The sequence below is a fragment of the Pogoniulus pusillus genome, chromosome 8 (genome assembly GCF_015220805.1).
Source record: "Pogoniulus pusillus isolate bPogPus1 chromosome 8, bPogPus1.pri, whole genome shotgun sequence".
NCBI lineage: Eukaryota > Metazoa > Chordata > Aves > Piciformes > Lybiidae > Pogoniulus > Pogoniulus pusillus.
The window spans coordinates 37,910,032-37,931,596 of NC_087271.1; the positions used below are offsets into that span (position 1 = coordinate 37,910,032).

The following is a 21,565-nucleotide window of genomic DNA, read 5'->3' on the forward strand; positions in this document are numbered from 1 at the left end:
AGCCTTTGTGACAGCTGGGATGTGAGGATACTCCAAAATGGCTCCTCATGCCCCTGACCAAAGCAAAAACCCACTCTGGCAGCACATCAATTTCATAGAATCATAGAATCAAGCAGGTTGGAAGAGACCTCCAAGCTCATCCAGTCCAACCTAGCACCCATCCCTATCCAATCAACTAGACCATGGCACTAAGTGCCTCACCCAGTCTCCCACCAAGGGAAAAGAAGCTATTAAAAGGAATTAACAATGCAAAATCAGGGCAGATGTCTCTCTTACCTGTCCCTGTACCTCCAGCCTTCTACTTTTGGGATGTAAATGCAGATCACGAGGAGGACAGGCAGTCTTGCTTGAACCCAGACTAGCACCACGCAGTTTCCCCAGCCGATTTCTGCGTTCAAGCAGAGCCCAGACAAAAGCAGGCGAGGGTGGGAGGGGAGCTGGGATGCTGAGGCCAAAGGCTGATGACCAGCTGCAAAAGGTTAAGCAAAGAGCAGGAAAAAAAAGGCAATGTTTAGATTGAAAGAAGTTTTAAAGTTCAATCTGACAAGGGAAAGTTCTACCACCTACTCCATGCAAGTGCCAGATGCGTTCAGTTCTTGTGAGCAGAAAATGAACTGCTCCTATCATTATAAAACACAAAGCCCAACACTTTCAAGAGTTCAAATACAAATGTGACCATCTCAGCTATTTCTAAATCTCACTTTGCTATCTTGTACCTCAGCAAAGTGTTTCCCCCCCACCTTAAGACCTGTGACCTCCCAGCTCCCAAACAAGCACAAGCTGGGAGAAACTGCCCCACTTGACGCAGTGCAGTTTTAACCACTCGCCTTTTCTCTTGCACAGCTGGGGAGCTGAGGGTGAACAGCACTACTCTCCTCCCTGCTGTGCTGAGAGCAGGACTGAGCAACGGCACTTCAGATCTACGATGCAGTTCCTCTACAAATTCAACAGCCTCCTGAATATCAAAAGCTAGCAGCTAGCTGGCTGAGTGAATGTTAACGCTGCCTTGTTACTGGCCTGCAGTAAAAGCCCAGGTCTTAATGGAATAATGCAACAGGGGGGTGGGACTCGATGCTCTCCTTGGGTCCCTTCCAACTCCTGTGAACTTCAAACTGGTTTGGAGCAAAGTAAATGCCTTTACTGTACCAGTAACAGCTACAATGAAAGTGGGAGAGACTGTGGAAATAAATGCATGTGAAAAAAAAGGATGACATGCTTGAGACTCAGCTTTGCTTTTATGAGCTCTCCTTTGTAGCCTGGGGCCACAAGTGCCGCTCTGAGAAACTGCCTCTGCCCAAGCCAGCACCCTTCCTGCACTGTGGTCAGTTCCAGAATCTGGCCTGTCCTCATCAAAGCAAGCACAAAAGCTGCATTATGCTCTCTGAGCCCTGCCTGCTAACACACACAAACCCCCACCCCTCAGAACTGCACTCTGTATGGTTCAGCTTAGGCCAGAGCTATAGCACAAGTTTGGGTGACCTGTGGGTTAGGCATTTGTAGTCTGCTGCAGGAGGTGAAACACCCTTCAGAGAAAGGATGGACTCGCACACTCTACCTTGCTGCTCCAGCTGGCTGCTGGCTTAATTTCCCAAGGTAAACCCACATGCTTGCACGGTCTTCAGGCTGAATTTGGGATCCTCTGCAACCAGCAGAGCCCACAGGCAGACATCCATACACAGGTGTGCATTCACTCAAGGTTGAGAGGTGATTTAAGGCAGTAAACCCAAGAGCAAACAGCTGTTGTGTCTTGCATGTCCTGTTTAGCTCCAAGTGAACACGAATGAACTCCTACCGGTGACAAAGTCCCCTGGGATGGCACTGCTTGCTCACTTAACTCTCAAAAAGGCCAAGTAGCTAAAGGTGAGCAGGAAAGCAGTGCTGATGGCCTTATTAACGCTGAAGTTAATTCCAGAACTGATTCTGTAGGGTGAAGGGATCTGTGAGATGCCCAAGCCCTACCCTCAAGGGTAGCCAGGTCAATATTTGGGTGCAGCACCTAAGCAGCAATTTGTCACTGTCCAGCTCACAGCAACGATCCAGCACTCAAACCTGAGCAGAGCTGGGAAGCACCTGAGGGGTGGCTGTGGCCAGGAGGAGGTTGCTCCCTTCTCTCAGGTGGCCAGCGCCAGAACAAGAGGACACAGCCTCAGGCTGTGCCAGGGGAAGTTTAGGCTTGAGGTGAGGAGAAAGTTCTTCACTGAGAGAGTCATTGGACACTGGAATGGGCTGCCCGGGGAGGTGGTGGAGTCGCTGTCCCTGGGGCACTTTAAGGCAAGGTTGGACGTGGCACTTGGTGCCATGGTCTGGCCTTGAGCTCTGTGGTAAAGGGTTGGACTTGATGATCTGTGAGGTCTCTTCCAACCCTGATGATACTATGATACTATGAAAAGAGGCCAGTGGGGAAGCATCCAGAAGGCCAAAAGATGTAAATACAAGCTCTTAGCTGGTTTCCTCCCAAAGCTGCTGCTCTGAGACACAAAGCAGGGCTCAGCAGCTCAAAATCATCAAGCCTCAAAGCTCTAAGCCTGGCAGCTTGAGGCAACAGAACAAGGGGACATAGTGTCAAGCTGAGGTCTAGGCTGGATATCAGGAGGAAATTCTTCCCAGAGAGTGACTGCTATTACAATGGGCTGCCCAGGGAGGTGGTGGAGTCACCGTCCCTGGAGGTGTTGAAGCCAAGCCTGGATGAGGCACTTAGTGCCATGGTCTGGTTGACTGGCCAGGGTTGGGTGCGAGGTTGGACTGGATGAGCTTGGAGGTCTCTTCCAACCTGGTTGATTCTATGAAGCATCATGCCTCAAGTTTTAGCCTCTCTCACACTCACAGTGCAGAAGATTGGAAGCTGGAGTTCACAATTGTAGGAAAGGAGGTTACAAAGAAACTCAGGACATCTCAGCCAGGAGAGCTCTTCACTTCAGGATGCTGCTGTCTTTTCCAAGTGCCTGTGGAGCCATGTGGTACAGCACAACACTGCCTCCTCAACTCTGGAAGGAGATCATAAACTCTGTTCTCTGCTTTACAGCAAAAAGAGCCCAGAGTGGCTTGCAGCAGCCAGGAGACAATGTGCTGTCTCTGCATGCTTGTCTTGTGCCCTGAAATGCCTCTTTTTTGAGAAGCTGAAAAGAAACAGCCCTTAAACATACCTGAGTGGCAACAACTACACATTTGCTTACTCAGTTTGTGCTTTGGGTCTGGATTGGTGAGTTTTAAAGACTGGGTCAGGCTTAGACATTTCTATGGAGGATAAGTACCTCTGTGGTGCTGCTAAGAAGAGATGTAAATCTCGTGGGGAGAGGGGGGGATCTGGGGAAGACATAGGAGTTCCCAGGATGGGACTGTTCTCATGCATACCCAAGAGAAGCTTCTCTTTCTGTCCTTTGGGCCTGGAACTGGAGTTATGTCTCACGAGCTAAGAAGAGGAGAAAGAGAAGCTTCTCTTGGGTATGCATGAGAACAGTCCCATCCTGGGAACTCCTATGTCTTCCCCAGATCCACATGATTTTTGGCAGGGTCAGTTTTACAACCTCAGTGTAATTGCTTGGAAATCCCTAACCAAGGGCAAGGGCCAGGGGTAACCTGGCAGTGCTAGGTTAATGGTTGGATTTTATGCTGTCAGCATTTATTTTCCAACTAAGATCTTGGTGATGTACAGGGAGAAAGGCTCACATTATCAGAGTGAGATGGAATCAGGACAACCTGTGTTCTGGGCTGTCCTTTTACAGCTTCCTTCTATTCTCATTATCCATAAGCAAAGGGAAAAGAAGTCTATCAGCTGCCATGCACTTGGGCCCATCTCCCTCTTCCCTATATAAAAGCAAAGCTCTCCTGTTGCAGAGTAGCCACTACCAAAGGGATATGGCTCCCCAAAGCACTTCAGATGATCTTTAAAAGCCAGCCACTATAGAAACAGAGGGGTTTTTCCTTTCTGAATGAATACCTGAGCATCCTGGACCCTCAGACAATTGAAATGTCTAGCTTTCTGCTGGATTGCCCACTGCATACCACTTCCTTCCTAAGAACTGAATGCTTGATGCCATCCAGTGGGAAAGTACAATTGTGTAAGTGTGAGGAGGATCCAACTAACCAGCACTTCAGCCCAGTGAAGGCACAACTCTGACCAGATCCATGGTGTCTGCGCTCACCCACTAAAATCCAGGACAGAAGGCTCTGCCTGCCCTGGGACAGGAGAAGGAAGAGGTTTTTCAGCAAAGCAGCAGTTTATCTCAGGTCACACTGCATTTAGTGAGTCTCAGATTTACAGGTAGAACTGTTAGAAGCCCAAAAGAAGCAGCAAAAAGAATAAGAACCACAAAGCTGAGGGCAGAGCAAACCTTATTCTGACTCCAAGACAAGTCCCAAAACAGGCTCACATCAGAGGCATGCTGCTTCCCCTTGCTCTGAAGGCTTTGGTTTGCTCTACTTTGGTTTCTAAATATGTAAACTTCATTCAAGCAATTAGCAAAACTCATTGAGTAGTCTTTCTTGGTCACCACATTATGAAGCTGCTTTGTCTACAGAATCAGAAGAGAGCTCCAGAGGCAGATGGCTTCTCTGCTGTTGGCATCTGTTACACTTCAGCCCACCAATCAGCCCTTGACTTGGCAGAAGTCTTACAGGGCCAGCCTTCCAGCTCACACAAAGCTTGGAAGAAGGCACATTTATCCCAGACAGAAAATGAGAAACATTTCAAAGTGTTCTCCATTAATTTACCATTTAATATAAATGCTGACAGAAAAGCAGGTAAGACCTTGGAGACACTTTCACCTACTTACAGATCACACAGTGAATCACCACCTTTCCACTCATCTGTTTGTTGCTGCTGAATCTGCAACTCAGAGGACCCTTAGACACTATGTGGAAGCATGGTGAGCATGAGTCAGCTTGAAGAGGGAGAAAAGAAAGGTGAAGAGGGAAGAAGGAGCAGCCATTGCAGCATGTGGCCTTTTCTATATAACCACCATGCACACAGAATAGGGCTTCACTTCCTTGTTCTTCAACACAGAAGCGACACTGCTGGTTCTACAGTTCCACTGGGGCCAGACCTGTTCAACATTGTCATCAATGACATTGAGGAGGGGACAGAGGAAGTTTGCTGCTGACATCAAACTGGGAGGCTTGGCTGATACAGATGAAGGCTGTGCAGCCATCCAGAGAGACCTGGACAGACTGAGAGCTGGGCACAGAAAAACCAAATGAGATTCAACAAGGACAAGTGCAGAGTCCTGCACCTGGGGAGGAGTAATAATCTGCACCAGTACAGGCTGGGAGGTGACTGCTGGAGAGCAGCCCTGGGGAGAGGGGTCTGGGAATGCTGGTGGAGAACATCCCTGGCACAGCAGTGTGCCCTTGTGGCCAAGAAGGCCAATGGGATCCTGGGGTGTATTAGGAAGAGTGTGTGCAGCAGATCAAGGGAGGTTCTCCTCCCCCTCTACTCTGCACTGGTGATACCTCATCTTGAATACTGCCTTCAGTTTTGGGCTCCCCAGTTGAAGAGGGACAGGGATCTGCTGGAGAGGGTCCAGAGGAGGTATATGAAGATGATGAAGGAACTGGAGGGCATAGCTTACAAGGAGAGGCTGAGGAATCTGGGGCTGCTTAGTCTGGAGAAGACTGAGAGGGGATTTAATCAATGTTTATAAACATCTGAGGGCTGGTCAGGAGGGGGGGACAGGCTCTGCTCACTGCTCCCTGGGACAGACAAGGAGCAATGGGTGTAAGCTGCAGCACAGGAGGTTCCAGCTCAACACAAAGGGGAATTTCTTTACCAGAAGGGTCACAAAGCACTGGCACAGGCTCCCCAGAGAGGTTGTGGAGTCTCCTCTGGAGAATTTCAAGGTTTGTCTGGATGTGTTCCTCTGTGATCTGTTCTAGCAGATCTGCTCTGGCAGGGGGGCTGGACTCAATCTCCTTGGGTCTCTTCCACCCCCTAATATCCTGTGAAACAAAGGAAGCAAATGCTGACTTCCAGATCTCTGAAGCCTCTTGTCTTTTGCCTTCTTCAAGCCACTCTTTCCCACTTTAGCATACTTAGAAGTGTTTTCTTCCTAGTTCAAAAGTACATTTCAAGAGTAAAGACACACGGAAGTGAATTGAAGTGACCCCTCTCTTCTACTGCTTCTGTCACCTCAGTTTCTCCCCAAAGTAATGAGGGAATCTAACCTTTCAAGAGAGGAGGTATCAATGCCTTGTATGCATGAACGTCTCCCTCATGCTCAGGACTGGATGGACAAGACTTCAGAATTCCACTGAACCTGCAAAGTCTTAGTGACATGGTCCAGCTGACTGACAGGGCTGGGTGCTAGGTTGGCCTGGATGAGCTTGGAGGTCTCTTCCAACGTGGTTGATTCAATGATTCCCATACATTCTATTTCATCTCTACTCTTATTAAAAATGTTTTGAGAGTTACAAACAATAGTCACAACATCAACCCAGGGTCAGCCCTTTCCATAAAGGCTCAAGATTTTGTTTTTCAGGGAGGAGAGAAGAAGGGAAGGACAAAAGAGAGCAGGAATAACAAGGCAAGAGAAGAACCAGTTCAAACAGAAAGACAGAAATTCATGGCTTTGTGTTTAGCTTTATGAGACCAGCACACAGGGAAATTTCACTTGTGCAAGGATCCTAAGTTGAAGAAATAGTTCATAAGCTGACTCAGCAAACCTCATGGTCTCCTTTATTACCTAGACTATCTTTTTTTTATTTTTATTTTGTTGTTAAATATACCTCTGCAGGGCACAATCACATACAATCAATACGATTGGAAAATTACATGAGCTCTATATCCCAAGCATATATGCACCAATGTTAAAAAGTTATTAAAAATAAACAAAACAACCAAACAAAAAAAAATTAAAATAAAATAAACTCCACCCAAAATGGTGATAATGACTGCAGAATGTCTCGGGGAGACTTGTACAGAACTAACAAGATCAAAGAAAACAAGGTTTACAAACAAAAACAGGAGAAAAAAAACCCCAGTCACCTATAGAGAAATCCCACAACTGGAAATAGATGATCTCAAAGAGGGGGTGGGAACTGCCATATGGCAGATCCCACAACTGTTCCTCCTCCTCCTCCCATGCTTGCTTTGCCTCACCTCTTCCTCCCCATAGCAACAAATGCAATGGGGAAAGAAGTTGGTAAGATCCTACCAGTTATAGAAAATAGGGAAAAATAATCAAGCTACAGCACAGTTGCTAAGCTGACTTCAAGGAAAGCTCCTCTTAGCATAAAGGCTGCTTACACAGCAAGCAGAGACAAAAAGGGTAATGGGAATTCCTTAAAATTAGGAAAAATTGGAAGTCATTTGATCTGCCCATATTCAAGCAGCTTTACTTGAGAACCTGGATATTAAAGGTACCAGTTGTGACCTGTGCAGCAGCTGTGATGTGGATGGGGTCTCTTGCTGCTAGGTTTGCTGCACACATTTCTTAACATGCTGCTCCCAGGTTTCAGTTTTTAAGAGCTAGAACAAAAGAGGTCAGTGCATACATCCAGTTGTGGGATCCATCCAATACACAATCTGGTTTGGATGCCAAAGACTTGTGAGTACTGTCTGCCACAGAACTATTCATAAATCTTTTTACCATTACAAAGAAGTAAATATCTTTTTACACATCTTAAACATCAAATACTCCACAAGATTCTTTTTTTTTTTGCTCAATGTTTTCCCCATATACATTCATCATCTCTAATGCTTTTTGTTTCCAGAGACACTGCACCACCCATTGCTTCCACCTTTCCCAAAACTTTAGTTTGTAAATTGATGCTGCTAATTATGTTTTCCTGAAACTTGCAGGCCTTCAAATGGGTTGTTTGCTGGAAACCATCCTGTACATCCAAAGACACCTGCCTCGCTGGATGAAACTGGGCACCTCAACCTCCCCAAATGCTGAACCCTTGCCAATTTGCACTACAAACCAGACAATCTCACTGGGAAGGCTCAATTATTTAGGTTACTAAGCTTAGGCATCCAATTTATTATTATGGTCACTTATTTCAAGCTTGGAATGACTAAGATGTTCCCAAAGCAGACAAACCCACATTCCCATGTGCTCTTCTTATGGGACAATTTCAGCAAGAGCTGCATCCTCTTTGCTTATCATAGTGTTCATTTTCCATGGCATGACATTACATTTGCCACTGAGAAATAAAAGAAATCAAATCAATATTAAGCTTGTTCTCCTTTCCCTGCTAACCAAGGGTCTACCTGCATCTCAAGAAGTGCCTCGAAGACTGTGACAACACTAAGCAGTTACATTCTTCTTCCTGCACAAGAATGAAGAGCACATGTTAACTACATAAGGACACTGTGCTGGGATAACACTGCCCCAAATCCCTTACTTAGATTGTGTAGTCTGAACTAACTTCCTCCAGCCTCCCCCTGACATTTAAACAGAATAATGCAGTTGATAGCACTTGAGTACAGAAAAGGGAATCTCTGACATTTCAGACTATGTTTCATCTGAGGACAAGTCAATTTGCACTATATAATCTTTATAAGCTGCTATACCCCAAGGAACAACTATCCAAGACTCAGCATCAAGGCTGTATCTAAAAGGTGGCTCAAAAGAGCTGTTTTTTTTTTCTTCATAGGTTCAGAGTCAAAATTTATTCAAGCAAGGCAGATGATTTTTCCAGTTCATGTCTAAATTACCATTTAAACATCTCAAGTACTTTTGCCTCCTCTTTTGCATCCAGGGGAACTGATTTATTCTGATAGAAAAAATAAAGCTGCTGACACTGACTCTTCTTCAGTTGTCTTTAAATCACTGTTACCAACATTAAGAGACAGAAACAGGAAGTGTGTGTGTGTGTTACAGAAAGTGAATGATGGCAAAAACTGAGTATGAAGATAATATCGTGCTTTGGACTTACTCTGTGTTCCCTCTATCTGTTCTTCCTGTCTATTTTCAAGCTCCTAAAATGTCTTCTTACACACAGAGACAAGCACAGAACTTGCAGAATGCTTGTTTTTTTTTCTCCTCTCCTCTGTTTTAGAACACAGAATATAAGGTGACATTCCCACTCTTGAGCCTCCTAACATTGAACTACTTGGACCTGAAAAGTAGGACTGAAATAGCTACTTAGGTATTTTATATTAAGTTTCTTTAGGTAATAATCCAGTAGGTCTACTTCATTTTAGTCTGGATTTATAAATGGAAGTGAGGGTTTACACTACTCTTGATTTCTCTCTGAACCTAAGAACCTCATTAACAGCCTGTGAGAGTCTAAGCCAGATTAAAGAAGGGAATTGCAAGCAGATTTCTTGTATTATCAATGAAAAGCCTCACTCCTAGTCCTTTCTAATAATTTGCCCCACCTTGCTCAATTTGTGCTGTCAAGAGATGATACCACCATACAAATGTGCTTCTTTCACATCTAATTTAATGCTACAGTTTGACAAGCCTTTTCAGTTCCAACGGGCTTAAAAAGTCAGTCACATTTGCAACACGTTTTTCTCATGTACTGTAGCTGAAGAGATTTTAAATCAGTATTCAATTTAAACACTTAAAAGAAGAATGTTTCTTCGATTATATAAAACTTCTCAGTTCCTTCTCTCTCTCTCTCTCTAAATGAGCCATTCTGTCAGCTGAAAGGGAACATGAAAGACTGGAAAAGTCAGAATACCCCAGATACATCTTGGTACATTGCAAACTGTATGGCTAAATGGAATGATTTTCCACAATTCAATGTATGGATAAGGCTTGACAATCATTAACTTTTGTTATGAGGATAATACAGTCAACTCACAAAATCCTACAAAAAGATTTGACAATCCAAATGACTATACCAGGAAACAAGGGGAAAAAAAATTGTAAAGCACAAGTCTTTGGCTCTCCTTTAAAGAAAAACAGCAGTCTACCATGTTTATACAGCTCCCCCGTTTGCCTACCAGTAGGGGCAATATCACATTTGTGCATCACTGAGTAATAACACCATTAGAAAAGGCAACTTCACAGAAGTTATTGGCTAAGCGAATTCATTTGAATGCTCTGTTTTGAGGCAGCAAGCTGTCAGTGTTACACAATCAGGGAGGGTGGATGGGCAAGCCACAGAAGGGGAGGAAGGTATGGACAAAAGGGAGAAAAAGGGCTCAGAAGGAAGCAGACAGAAGAACTTGAGAAGAAAGGGAATAACAGTGCTGCAAGTCTGAAAGGTGCTCTCATCTAAACAAAGGAAGTCCTACTCTGAAATGGGATAGAATATGACAGCATACAAGAGGGGCAGAAGTGATAGTTTCTCCTATTAAAAGAATTTAGTCACAGGAAAGGAGGAAGAGACAGAAAGAAGAGGAAAATAACACTACAGAAAAAGCAAATATCATTTCTACACAAACCAAATCACTGAGATAGTAAGTCTTAACTTAAACCTTGAAGCTTCTATGGGGTTTGTCTGTGCTGGGGCTGAAACTAAGGTATCAATGAGATTTTAAGGCTGTCTAGCTCAAGTAGAAAATCTAACTCACCTACCAAATGATGCAGTAGTGCCCTAACACCGTTGTAATATTGTTTCTTCTTGCCCAAGCAGAACGAACTAAACTACCTTCTAGGTGAGGCCAGCGTCACTGAGGTGGACAGCACTCCTGTACTGCTGGGACAGCAACAGGCTATGGAGAACAAAGTAGCAGGATAGAGTTACTGCAGACATTTTCATTCCCTGCTTACATGTTGTGACTATCAAGTTCTCCATTACACACAAAGCTACCTGCCTTCCCATTTCTACTTTTTAGGTGCACAGGAAAGAATTTAAAGCGTGCACTGAGTTCTGGCACTTCACTTGTTCCATCTATTCAACCTCTGCAACAAAAAGAACGTGGAGAAGATAAGAGGAGGAGGGGCAAAACCCAGATCCCCAAATCAATACTGTTGGTAGATATTAAGTAAACTGTAATGCTGGGCAAACAGGGCATTCACCTGGACACACTGATCACAACAAGGACACTATGCACAAAGTACATCATGGGGAGCTGGATAAAGGAGAGAAAGAAAACAACAGTAAGGTCTTCCTTCTAATCCACAGAGTTTGGAAGCATTCACTGCATGCAGGCCAGCAATCTGGATAGCTTACTGCAAAATTCCTCCCAGGAGCAGAAGTGGAGATAAAAATATAGTTAATCCCTACTCTGGTAAGGAAGTTATCTGGCACAATTAATAAAAGGTAAAAAGCTTTTTCTTTTTGCTTTCCATATTTTCTTCCTAGTGTTCAAAAATGAATCTGTAGATTCAAACATGTCCATAACCGTCTTTGACAATTCATTTGACATAAAGAATTACTGCAGTCAAAAAACTGGTACTTTCTGGGCTTGTCCTAGATTAGAACGTTGCTTTGATTACTTCAACTAAAATTAGCTCCTTGTGTTAATAACGACACAACGGGAAGAAGTCAACTCCTCTAAAGCAGTTAGAAGGCTGACCTGAGGGTGGTGCTCTGCACTAAAGAACAGGAGAAGAGGGCACAGTGCCCAAATCAGTCGACTTGTGAGCAGGCTGCCAGGGGAACACATTAATCATCCTCATGCCCAGGAGCAGAGGAAGGAGGAACAGACCTGCTGAGCTCAAAACTGCATCAGCCTAGTACTGCTAGGCTCAAAATGGAGCAGTTGTGATGTTAGGCCTCAAGTAGGAGCTAGAGATGGATGAGAACAAAGCGGAGATGAAGCTTTTATAGCATAAAGTTGATTCTTTGCCATAAGTTAAGAAGGGTTAGGCATAAAAAAAAAAAGGCAGGAAGCTTCAGAACTACTCTTGGCAATTAAGAGGCCAAAGTCCAGCAACGAGCAAAATAAAGCCATGTGAAGACATATGGAAAGCATGGGCTTTGAAAAATGCCTTTGTTTTTCACTTAGTGCTTCTACCTCCCAGACATCTGATTACAACAGCTGCGCTCATGCGAAAAACTTCTTCAAACATACCCAATATATATACAGATATAACTACGTATATATGTATATATATATTTATATTTATATATAAATTTTTATTTAAATAAAAAAGAAAGCTCGAATCCCAAGCCAATATGTGTATCAAATCCTTGACCAGCCAGGTCTGTAGGGCATAATCAAATTCAATGTGAAATAGTATATAAACGCGGTGCCTTGACTGGGCAAATTAAATAATTGCTACTCAAAAGAGTCTTCTGTTTGGACTCTCCTACTGGTAGGCAATAGTGGGACTGTATCCCCTCCCACCCCCCATTTTGTTGTATTTAACAGTATGATGAATGCAAAGCTTAGCTCAAGGTTGCTATGACCTCAGCAGGAGTTAAGGGGAAAAAAAAAATAATATCAAAACCGACAACAAAACCCCCACAAAACTAAAAACCAAGAAAATGTATTAACTCTTGCTTTACCCAACCAAAGCAATGCAGTATTTTATTACATAACCAGTGCTTTCCCATTTAGTAGTCTTACCCAGAAAGGATAAACAAGAACAGGCCAAGAAGGTTCAGAGGAAGCAGCTCTTGAAAAATCATTCTCTGGTCTCACCCTAGTGCGTGTCAAAGAGACTCAAAAAACGTGCAGCAAGACGAAAAATCATGTTCATTTCTTGAACTCTTTTAAAGAGAACATCTAGAAAGGCTGACAGTTTCTCCAACTCATGCTTACAAAGCATCTACTTGAAGTATTAGTGCACTACATCTATCAAACAAAATGTGCTAAAATCCCCTGTTTTAAAGACTGCCATCACCAGTGTGCACAAACCAAAGATTACGTTCTCCTTCAGCAAAAGGCCCTCTCAACAGCACAGCAATTAAGTAACTGATGTACCACTGAATATAAAAAAGAAGAAAAACCAAAAAGCAGGTTAGAGAGGAAATTATTTCTGTCACAAAGTTGCAATGAAGAAAAAACAGAAGGCAAGAATTGCTGCAAAGGAGGCATACATTAAAAAAAACTATTTCCAAAGGCAGAGGTCCTTAAGTCCCTCCACATCAACTGAATTGTATGGGCTTTGGGAAAGCTTATTTAAAGGTATAGGAAGAAAAGGGAACAAGACCCCAACAAGCACTGGATGAACTAATACAGTTCACCAGCACACCAGTAGTTGACAAACTTCCAGCAACTGCACAGCCCTGTGTTCTGCTTCCTACCTCTAGAGATGCTGCCTTGGCCATGGTTGCACAACCGTCACCAGTTAAGCCTCTCTACCACAAGCTCAATACAACCAGCTTCAGAACGGCCATGCTGTAGCAGACCTCTAGAGATTCTGTCTTGGTCACAGTTGTGCAACCTTCACCAGCTAAGTCTCTCTACCACAAGCTCAATACAACCAGCTTCAGAAGAGCCATGCTGTAGCAGACCTCTAGAGATTCTGTCTTGGTCATGGTTGTGCAACCTTCACCATCTAAGCCTCTCTACCACAAGTTCAATACAACCAGCTTCAGAATGGCTATGCTGTAGAAGACCTCTAGAGATTCTGTCTTGGTCACGGTTGCGCAATCCTCACCAGCTAAGCCTCTCTACCACAAGCTCAATACAACCAGCTTCAGAAGAGCCATGCTGTAGCAGACCTCTAGAGATTCTGTCTTGGTCATGGTTGCACAACCTTCACCATTTAAGCCTCTCTCCTACAGACCCAATATGCAACAGAACAGCCATGCTGTAGCACAGTGGTGTGCATCCTGCTGATCTCTTCAGTCCCAACAGGAAATAAAAGGCCATCACCCTTCCAATCAAATAACATATGCTGGACACCGATTTTGTTATCCTCTTTAAATGCACATGCTGTGCTGGCCCACACTGAGAGAACAGCATCTGCTGCACTGCAAAAAATTTGTGACTTCCCTTTTTAAACTTAAATTACTTTAACAAAACGCCTTGGCCAAACTAGGGTTCAATTCCTAGCCACGAGAAGAGGAACTGTTTTCGGGATGAAGTTTGCTGCACATCTTTTGACACCGCCAATTCACAGCTGCTTTCCAACCCTCATTCCTTGAGTACACTTAAACCATCCAAGGAAGCTGGCCAGTCGTTGAGAAATTAAGGTGATGAGGAATTATGCACTGGGTATGTAATAAGACCAAAATAAAAGAACAAAAAAAAAACAACCCAACCAAACTACTTCATTAAGATCATACAATTAATCAAACAGAGTATATATATATAATATCTTTGTTTTGTTTTTTTTTAAGCCCTGGGATCCAAGGCGTCCAAAGTTATTAAAATAAAGTTCATTCACAGAACAAAAACAAATTTAATTTGAATTCCTTGCAGATACTGCTAATTCTCTTTTTTTTTTTTTTATAATTAAAAAATGCGTTAATGTGAACTATGTGCAGGATTGGTTTCGAGTAGTTGTGTTTGTGCACATTGTCTCTGGACCTGCTGCTCTGCTACTGCTGTTGCTCCTGGGTTTCTCCAATCACCCCTGGAAAAAGAAAAAATCATGATGGAAGCTACCGCCACCCCAGCTGAAGAATCTCTGGGGTACGTTGGCCTCACTTCACGGAGCAGATGTGGGTGTAACTCCCACTCTCTGGGAGTCGTGGTTGTCTCCTCCTCCCTCTGGGTCCTCTGCCAGGCTGAGAGATGTTGTCTTGTTTGACAGGAGGCTAATATTCTCTTGTGTCAAGGCTGATCCATTTGGAACATCACTGCTGAAAAAAAGTTGAGGAGAAAGGGGAGGAGGTGAAGAGAAGTAATTACCTCATTGCTATCTACAACTACCTGAAGGGAGGCTGTAGCCAGATGGGGTTGGTCTCTTCTCCCAGGCAACCAGCAACAGAACAAGGGGACACAGTCTCAAGTAGTGCCGGGGGAGGTCTAGGCTGGATGTCAGGAGGAAGTTCTTCACAGAGAGAGTGATTGGCATTGGAATGGGCTGCCCAGGGAGGTGGTGGAGGCACCATCCCTCGAGGTGTTCAAGGAAAGCCTGGATGAGGCACTTGGTGCCATGGTTTAGTTGACTGGATAGGGCTGGGTGATAGGTTGGACTGGATGATCTTGGAGGTCTCTTCCAACCTGCTTGATTCTATGATTCTACAAGTGCCACGGTCTAGCCTTGAGCTCTGTGGTAAAGGGTTGGACTTGATGATCTGTGAGGTCTCTTCCAACCCTGATGATACTGTGACATAGGTTATCTGTTGCTGCAGCATATCAGTGAACAGCTGTGAATGTGTAGATGCTGGCCTTGTATAGCAAAGAGGTTGCTGCAGATGCTAACCAGAAAAAGAAGAACTAAGACACAGCTAACTAAAACCAAACTAGACTGCAGACTCTTAAGGTTCCAGATCAGTTGTTTAGCAAAGCATTTTGGTATATGGCCCCAAAAGGTACAGCATCAATCTGCACAAGGCATACATTCCAAAATAGTTATTTTAATAAGATCTAATGGTTTCATTTTTGTTAATTCCAGAGTCTCATATGGAAAAGTTATGCTTCTTGAGTTCTCTGCTGCACCATTAGATCAAGGCCTCCAGAACAGAATTGGTTATAAGAGGAAAGCAGAGACTTTGTACATTGTCAAGGGAGACACTTGCTGAATAAATACCCCAGCTCCAAACTTGGTGAAACATCTGAGCTTTTCTATTCAAAACATCAGTCTGAATGCAACACAAGTATGCTCAGATTTGATCAAATAGATTTAGTTTCACATCTCAGCATCTACACAGATAAAGGTTACTGCCTACAAATAAAAGTGAACTTTGCTTCAAAGTTATCTTTCTACACAACATCCACATCACAAACCTTAGTGGGACAGAGTAATTTTCCTCTTAGATGTGGAATGTTTCTCTTTCTTTGACATTAAGAAAAGCAGACAGAGATTTCTTTTGTGGTGGTTACCTCCTGTTCCTCTCAACTAATCATCTAATGTCGACACGATGTACTCCTGGTCTTAAAAACATTGCAGTTCCTCTGTTGTGTTAACAGACAATCTCATTCCACTCAGTTACTCATCAACTGAACTGCTTGCACTGTGAAAGCTCCATTTGTATAATCTTTTCCTAATGGATCCTTCCACATCAATGTGAGGCAATGGCTATCGTTTATATATCCAAGAGTGACCCTGATTAAGTCCCTCTCCTGTTACCCAAAGAAAGGTTGGTTGTTACCTGAATGCCAATGCGAGGTCCTCAGCTGGAACCTTGCTTTGTGATTCTAACTGTCCATTTTCTGTCTGTTTAGTGGTGCCCAGTTTGTTTTTTATGTCCAGTGAAGATTTGCTCTCCTTTAAAAAATAGGACAAGATAAAATTCTTTAATGCTGTGTTACAAGAATTGAGACCTCAACCTTTAGGACCCATGCTGAAGGCCTGTAAATGGGAGTCACACTGTAATCCACAAAAGCCATGAGACAAAAAAACAGACTAAGATATGCTCATCCTCTTGGGATCTGGTATTTCCCAAAAGGAAGGGATGATCCTTGTAACAACAAGCAAAGACCACAGACTGTAACAGCACACACACTTCTGAATGCTAGCCTGGCACCTGCAGATGATATTTATGTTAAAGCACTTCATACAACTCATGGCACAGTGACCTTGGAGATCAGTCAATTTTCAACAAATTTAGGGCCACGCTTATTTTGAAATGACTAGAATTCAAAATCTTCACAAGGAAGAATCAATAAGCTCTCAGGAGGTTCTGAAGAATGAAGAGGTGAAGAGGGAGATGGATGACTCCAGCTGTGGTCATCCAACAGAGTCTTTCTTGCCAGTGTGAAAGGGCTGCAGCCAGCTACGCAGCACTCCACCTCTCTACCTCCCGCCCCCAAGGCACTCACCAGGCTCAGCTCACGAGTTCTCTTCCCAATTTCCCTTTCCACCTGGTGTAGCTCCAAGCTCAGCTGTTCACTTGAGATCATCGCATGCCACTTGGGAGGTGGGGGTGGGGGCTGTGGTTGGCCTGCCAGGGTAGTCGCCTCTCTCTGCAACAGCAGCCTGTTACTAACAGCCTAAATGCATAAAGCCAAGCACATACACAACTGAGCAGACCACACACCAAGCACAGAAAGACCTCTAGGCCATAACTCTGGAGTATTGCCTATTTGCAAAACCAAGGCCTTCTCTCTTCATGCTTTACAAAGTTCCAATTAAAATCTCTTCCAATGCAAGTTCATAAACATTTTTTACATGCAGACAAGCCTTTTCACTTCTAAAACAAGCAGTGTTAAATACCTTTTACAGTAATAAACATGCATGGCTTCTCCTCATATACTGTTCCCTTCTCAAAATGAAGGCAAAGCACAAGAACAAAAGCCACTGCTCTTTTGATGAGCTATTTGTTGTACAAAAGGTACAGCAGCAGATTCCCTTATCTGCTCTTATTTCACAGCAGTAGAACATATCAATTTTAACAGCAGAGCCAGAGCTATTACCCACATAGAATCAACGAGGTTGGAAGAGACCTCCAAGATCATCTAGTCCAACCTATCACCCAGCCCTATCCAGTCAGCTAGACCATGGCACTCAGTATGTAGTTCTTTACTGACCCAGATTATAAAGCAAAGGGAACAGAGAGGGGCAAGTGACTATGGTCATTCACAAGCTGCAAGCCACAAGCAGCCAAGTAAAGGCAGTAGCCACAGCAGCCACTCTAAAAATCTTTTAATACTTGTGAATGAGTTCCATAACATGTGCTCAGCATTTAAACACACTGTGCATGGCTCCACATAACCAAACACTTGGCTGATCTTCAAGTTGAAATGTTCAATCGAGAAGAAAGCAGAATAATCTAGCTCTTCATGCTCTGAGTCAACTCAGCAACTGCTGCAACCTTCTAACAGGTAAATACATCAGTAAGGCCTACTTGCAGCCTTGAGCACAAGAAGTGAACTGTAAGCTGTCATCATGCAACTCATTAGTTATGACAAAATAATGGCAGAATCAAAGTTCAAAACTCAGCTATATAGGATTTGATGGCGATACAATCACGGGAACAGTGAGGAAGAAAAGCAGGCCACAAAGGTTTTGCAACTTTCCAATACTCTATTATGGCAAAGGCAGACATGCAAGATTTTAAAACATTTTCTCCTCTTGCTCCCAAAGAAGAGCACAAGAACACAAGTTGTTTCAAGTAACTAAGAAACAGGTCCTGCTTGTAACTGCTGCTGTGGCTTAAACACTGGGAGCTCTCAACTAAGCTGCAATAACCCTCCTCTGTAATACATGTTCTTAGGCAACCAAAGATCCAGCAGAAGCTGCTGTCCACTACCTATGGCCATTCCTTCTGGGAAAACATCAGTGAAGAGTTGCTGAGTTGCACAGAATAGTTTTCCCAGTAAATATTTACTGATCTTTCTGAGGAGGAAAAAAAGTAGCAAAGGTGTGCTAAATCCATTCTCTCATTACACTTTCACGTTTCTTCTGTGTCTCCTCAGAAAACACAAAGATTTCAGCTCATTAATTAATTTATGAAGGTAGTCTCTCATCTTTCCTCATGTTACAGGTGATTATATTTCTTCTAAATGAGGAGATAACAAATATTAAACCTCAAATTTTCAAGCTAAATATCTCTAACAGTTATTTTCTTGACTCTTGTGCCTTGTGCTATTTAGGAAGAAACAGGTGTAACACAAAGCCAAACATGGAACAGATGAAGGTCATAGCTTTCTGTACAGAAAATTAGACACTGTCAACGGCAGCAAAGCCAAAAGGAACAGGTCTACACTACAAGCTTGCCTCTGAGTAGGTGGATAAATGGAGAGAGGGAGTAAGTGAGAAAGAATGAGCACAGAGTGCAGATTCAAGTATAATGCTGCCCTGTGTGTAAAGTGCAGGGAAGTTTCTGCTGCCAAGCAAAGATGTTTACAGTGGTGGCACAGTCCTAATGCCTGGCATGACAGAATTAAGTGCTGTTACAGCCAGAGTAAGGTCAACACACAGAGCAGCTTCCTCTCTCTCCATACTACCCCCTGCCACTCTTCCAAGCGTTGGTACCAACCTCTAGCCCTCGCATTTGTGTCTGCTGGCTGATCTGATGATCCACTTGCTGCAGCTCCATGCGCAGCTGCTGCTCTCGTTCAGCTGAGGGCAACTGTTTTCCATGACCAGCCACATCTGACATGGACAGTCTCTCCCTTTGGGATCAGAAGAGCAAAAATAAGATGTTCAAAATTAATTTCCTCAGCTGTCACACCACTAAAAGGAAAGGAAGTTTAGAAAAAGGCAAAGACAAGTGAATTAATCCTACCTGTCATTGAAACGTCCCTGAGAAGGTGTATTTTGATGAGAATATGGAGAGCCTCCCCAGCCACCGTGAGTTCCATAAGGACTGTAGTCTGCCAGCAAACAGAAAGCAAAGTACCCTTTCAGCAGCTCAGCCAAGACACAGAAATGGAGAGATAGTAGAGAGCAACCTGAAAGGTCAGCCCTCCTGGAATGAGGAAGGCTAACGTTTCTTCTGATGAACCAAGCACAGAAATACTCTGTGTTACTGGCGTCATGTGCATAACGCATGACTCTGCTGCACGTCCAGCAAGACTTGTGACAACCTTCCAGAGACTGTGAAGGACTTCAGACAGGGATACAAAACCAAGCTTAAAGCCACTGTAAACAATTATTTTTACTACTTAAGCTCTTAAAAGACTCAAGAGTTGTCAAGTAACTCTGAGATACCTAGCTCACACCAGCTTCAAGATTAAGCTGTCAGGGAAGCCAGGGTTCTAGATTTTGTTACAAGTAGAATATTACTATTTCTAGCAGGTAACTCCTGAAAAAAAATCTAGAAGGAATTTCAGGGGAATATAATTAGGTGTTTTCTTAAGATTATTCAGTGCACCTTAAGAAAGAGATTGTCTGTTGGAGTAAGATATACAGCCACACTACACATACAGTTGGAAAACAGATGTATGGAAAATAAACTATGACACTGATAAGCAAAGCAAATGAAGCAGGAAAACAGAATGGTAGGGGTTGGAAGGGACCTCTGGAGATAGAGACCAACCCCCCTGCCAAGGCAGGTTCACCTAGAGAAGGTCACATAGGAACATGTTCAGATGGGTTCTGAGTGTCTCCAGAGATGGAGACTCCATCACTTCTCTGAGCAGTCTGTTCCAATGCTCCATTACCCTTAAATAAAGAAGCTTCTCTTTGTGATTAGATGGAAGTTTCTACATTCGACTTTGTGTGCATGTCCCCTTGTCTGGGCACCACTGAATACCACCATGTCTGCATAAAGCTGAAAGCAGTGACAACCTATAAAATAGGAGTTCAGTGAAGTGCTTCATTATATATCTGAGAAAGCAGAAGTTTCTGGATTCTACTACATCTAGCTGTACTTCTGAGACAAGAAACAAGCTTCCAGGGCCTGTGTTCAACTTCACTGTAGCAGCAAAGCAAATAGCAAAGCTAGCAAAATGCGAAAGCACACAGAGTACCTGAAATAATTGATTTAGTGGTAGCTCCCTGAACTGCCATGGCCTGCATGGGACCAGAATTCTGGTACATGGCTTTGGAAGTACGAGAGATTGCCCCAAATCTTGACACAGTTGGGCGGTCTCCAAATGGAATGAGGTCATCATCACCAGTCTCTGCTGCTCTTCGCTGCATGTCCAATCGCTGGTCACGCATGGCTTTACCTTCTACGTTCTAAACAAGACATGGAAAAGGCAGTCAGAAATAAACACAATCACAGTGTTAGAGCTGATATCTCTTCAAGGTCCATTTAAGATCATAGAATGGTAGGGGTTGGAAGGAACCTCTGGAGTCCAACCTCCATGTCAAAGCAGGATGACCTAGGGCAGGTCACATAGAACGCATTCAGATAGGCCTTGAAAGTCTCCAGAGAATGAGACTCCACCACCTCTCTGAGCAGCCTGCTCCAGGGCAGTAAAGAAATTTCTCCTCATATTGAGGTGAAAATTTCTGGGTTCTTGTTTGTATCCACAGCTTTGTCCTAACTCGAGTCACCACTGGGACTGTCCCCATCTTCTTGACACTGACCCTTCATATATTTACAAGCATTAGTAATATTTCCTCTCAGTCTGCTCTCTTCCAGACTAAACAGCCTCAGGTTTCTCGGCTTTTCCTCATGTTAATCATCCTCATATACTAGACAGTATCCTACAGAGGCTGTCCCTGTGCTTCTTGAACTGGAAAGCCCTGAACTGGGCATAATACTTTAGATGTGGTCTTCCCACGGCAAAGAAGAGGGGGAGGAGAAACTCCCTTGTCCAGCTGGCCACATTCTTCTTAATGTGCCCTAGGATTCCATTCTTGGCCACTAGGGCACAGTGATGTTGCACAGATAGCTTACTGTCCACCAAGACTCCAAGGCCCTTCTCCATGCAGCTGCTTTGTGAAGCGGCTGCAGGGTTAATTGTGAACAAATCCCAGAGATGGGAGCAGCAGCAAAAGAAAATTGGATGGAATGGGGAAAAAAGACTCTAGAAGAATTTTAAGAGGAGATCAGTGGGCACCTCTGAGGGATACATACTACATCCAAAGTCAAACAGAAATTTCTCTGCATCATCTAACAGCCTGCAGATGACTCAAAATGAGAACTACTTAGTGTAGCACTTACTTGGACACACCTAGCACATCCTCTCAAACACATTTCTCATGAGTTAGCCACACCACTTAGAATCATAGAATCAACCAGGTTGGAAGAGAATCCCAAGCTCATCCAG

General features: G+C 43.7%; 1 protein-coding gene across 6 annotated transcripts in view; it reads right to left on the reverse strand.

The window, feature by feature from the left end:
- The window catches only part of RC3H1 (ring finger and CCCH-type domains 1), an 85,430-nt gene that overhangs the window by 9,159 nt on the left and 54,706 nt on the right, over positions 1-21,565 (reverse strand). Inside the window, exons 15-21 of one of the 6 annotated variants that reach the window (XM_064148095.1) lie at positions 20,315-20,525; positions 19,129-19,216; positions 18,880-19,015; positions 16,721-16,891; positions 16,051-16,166; positions 14,441-14,595; positions 13,533-14,366 (exon numbers count right to left, since the gene is read on the reverse strand). In XM_064148095.1, coding sequence (XP_064004165.1) covers positions 14,442-14,595; positions 16,051-16,166; positions 16,721-16,891; positions 18,880-19,015; positions 19,129-19,216; positions 20,315-20,525 — 876 coding nt within the window. In that variant the 3' untranslated portion in view covers positions 13,533-14,366; position 14,441. Of the gene's footprint in view, positions 1-276; positions 2,066-13,532; positions 14,596-16,050; positions 16,167-16,720; positions 16,892-18,879; positions 19,016-19,128; positions 19,217-20,314; positions 20,526-21,565 lie in introns of those variants that run through there. The other 5 variants (XM_064148098.1, XM_064148097.1, XM_064148096.1 and 2 more) reach the window with 5 other exon arrangements.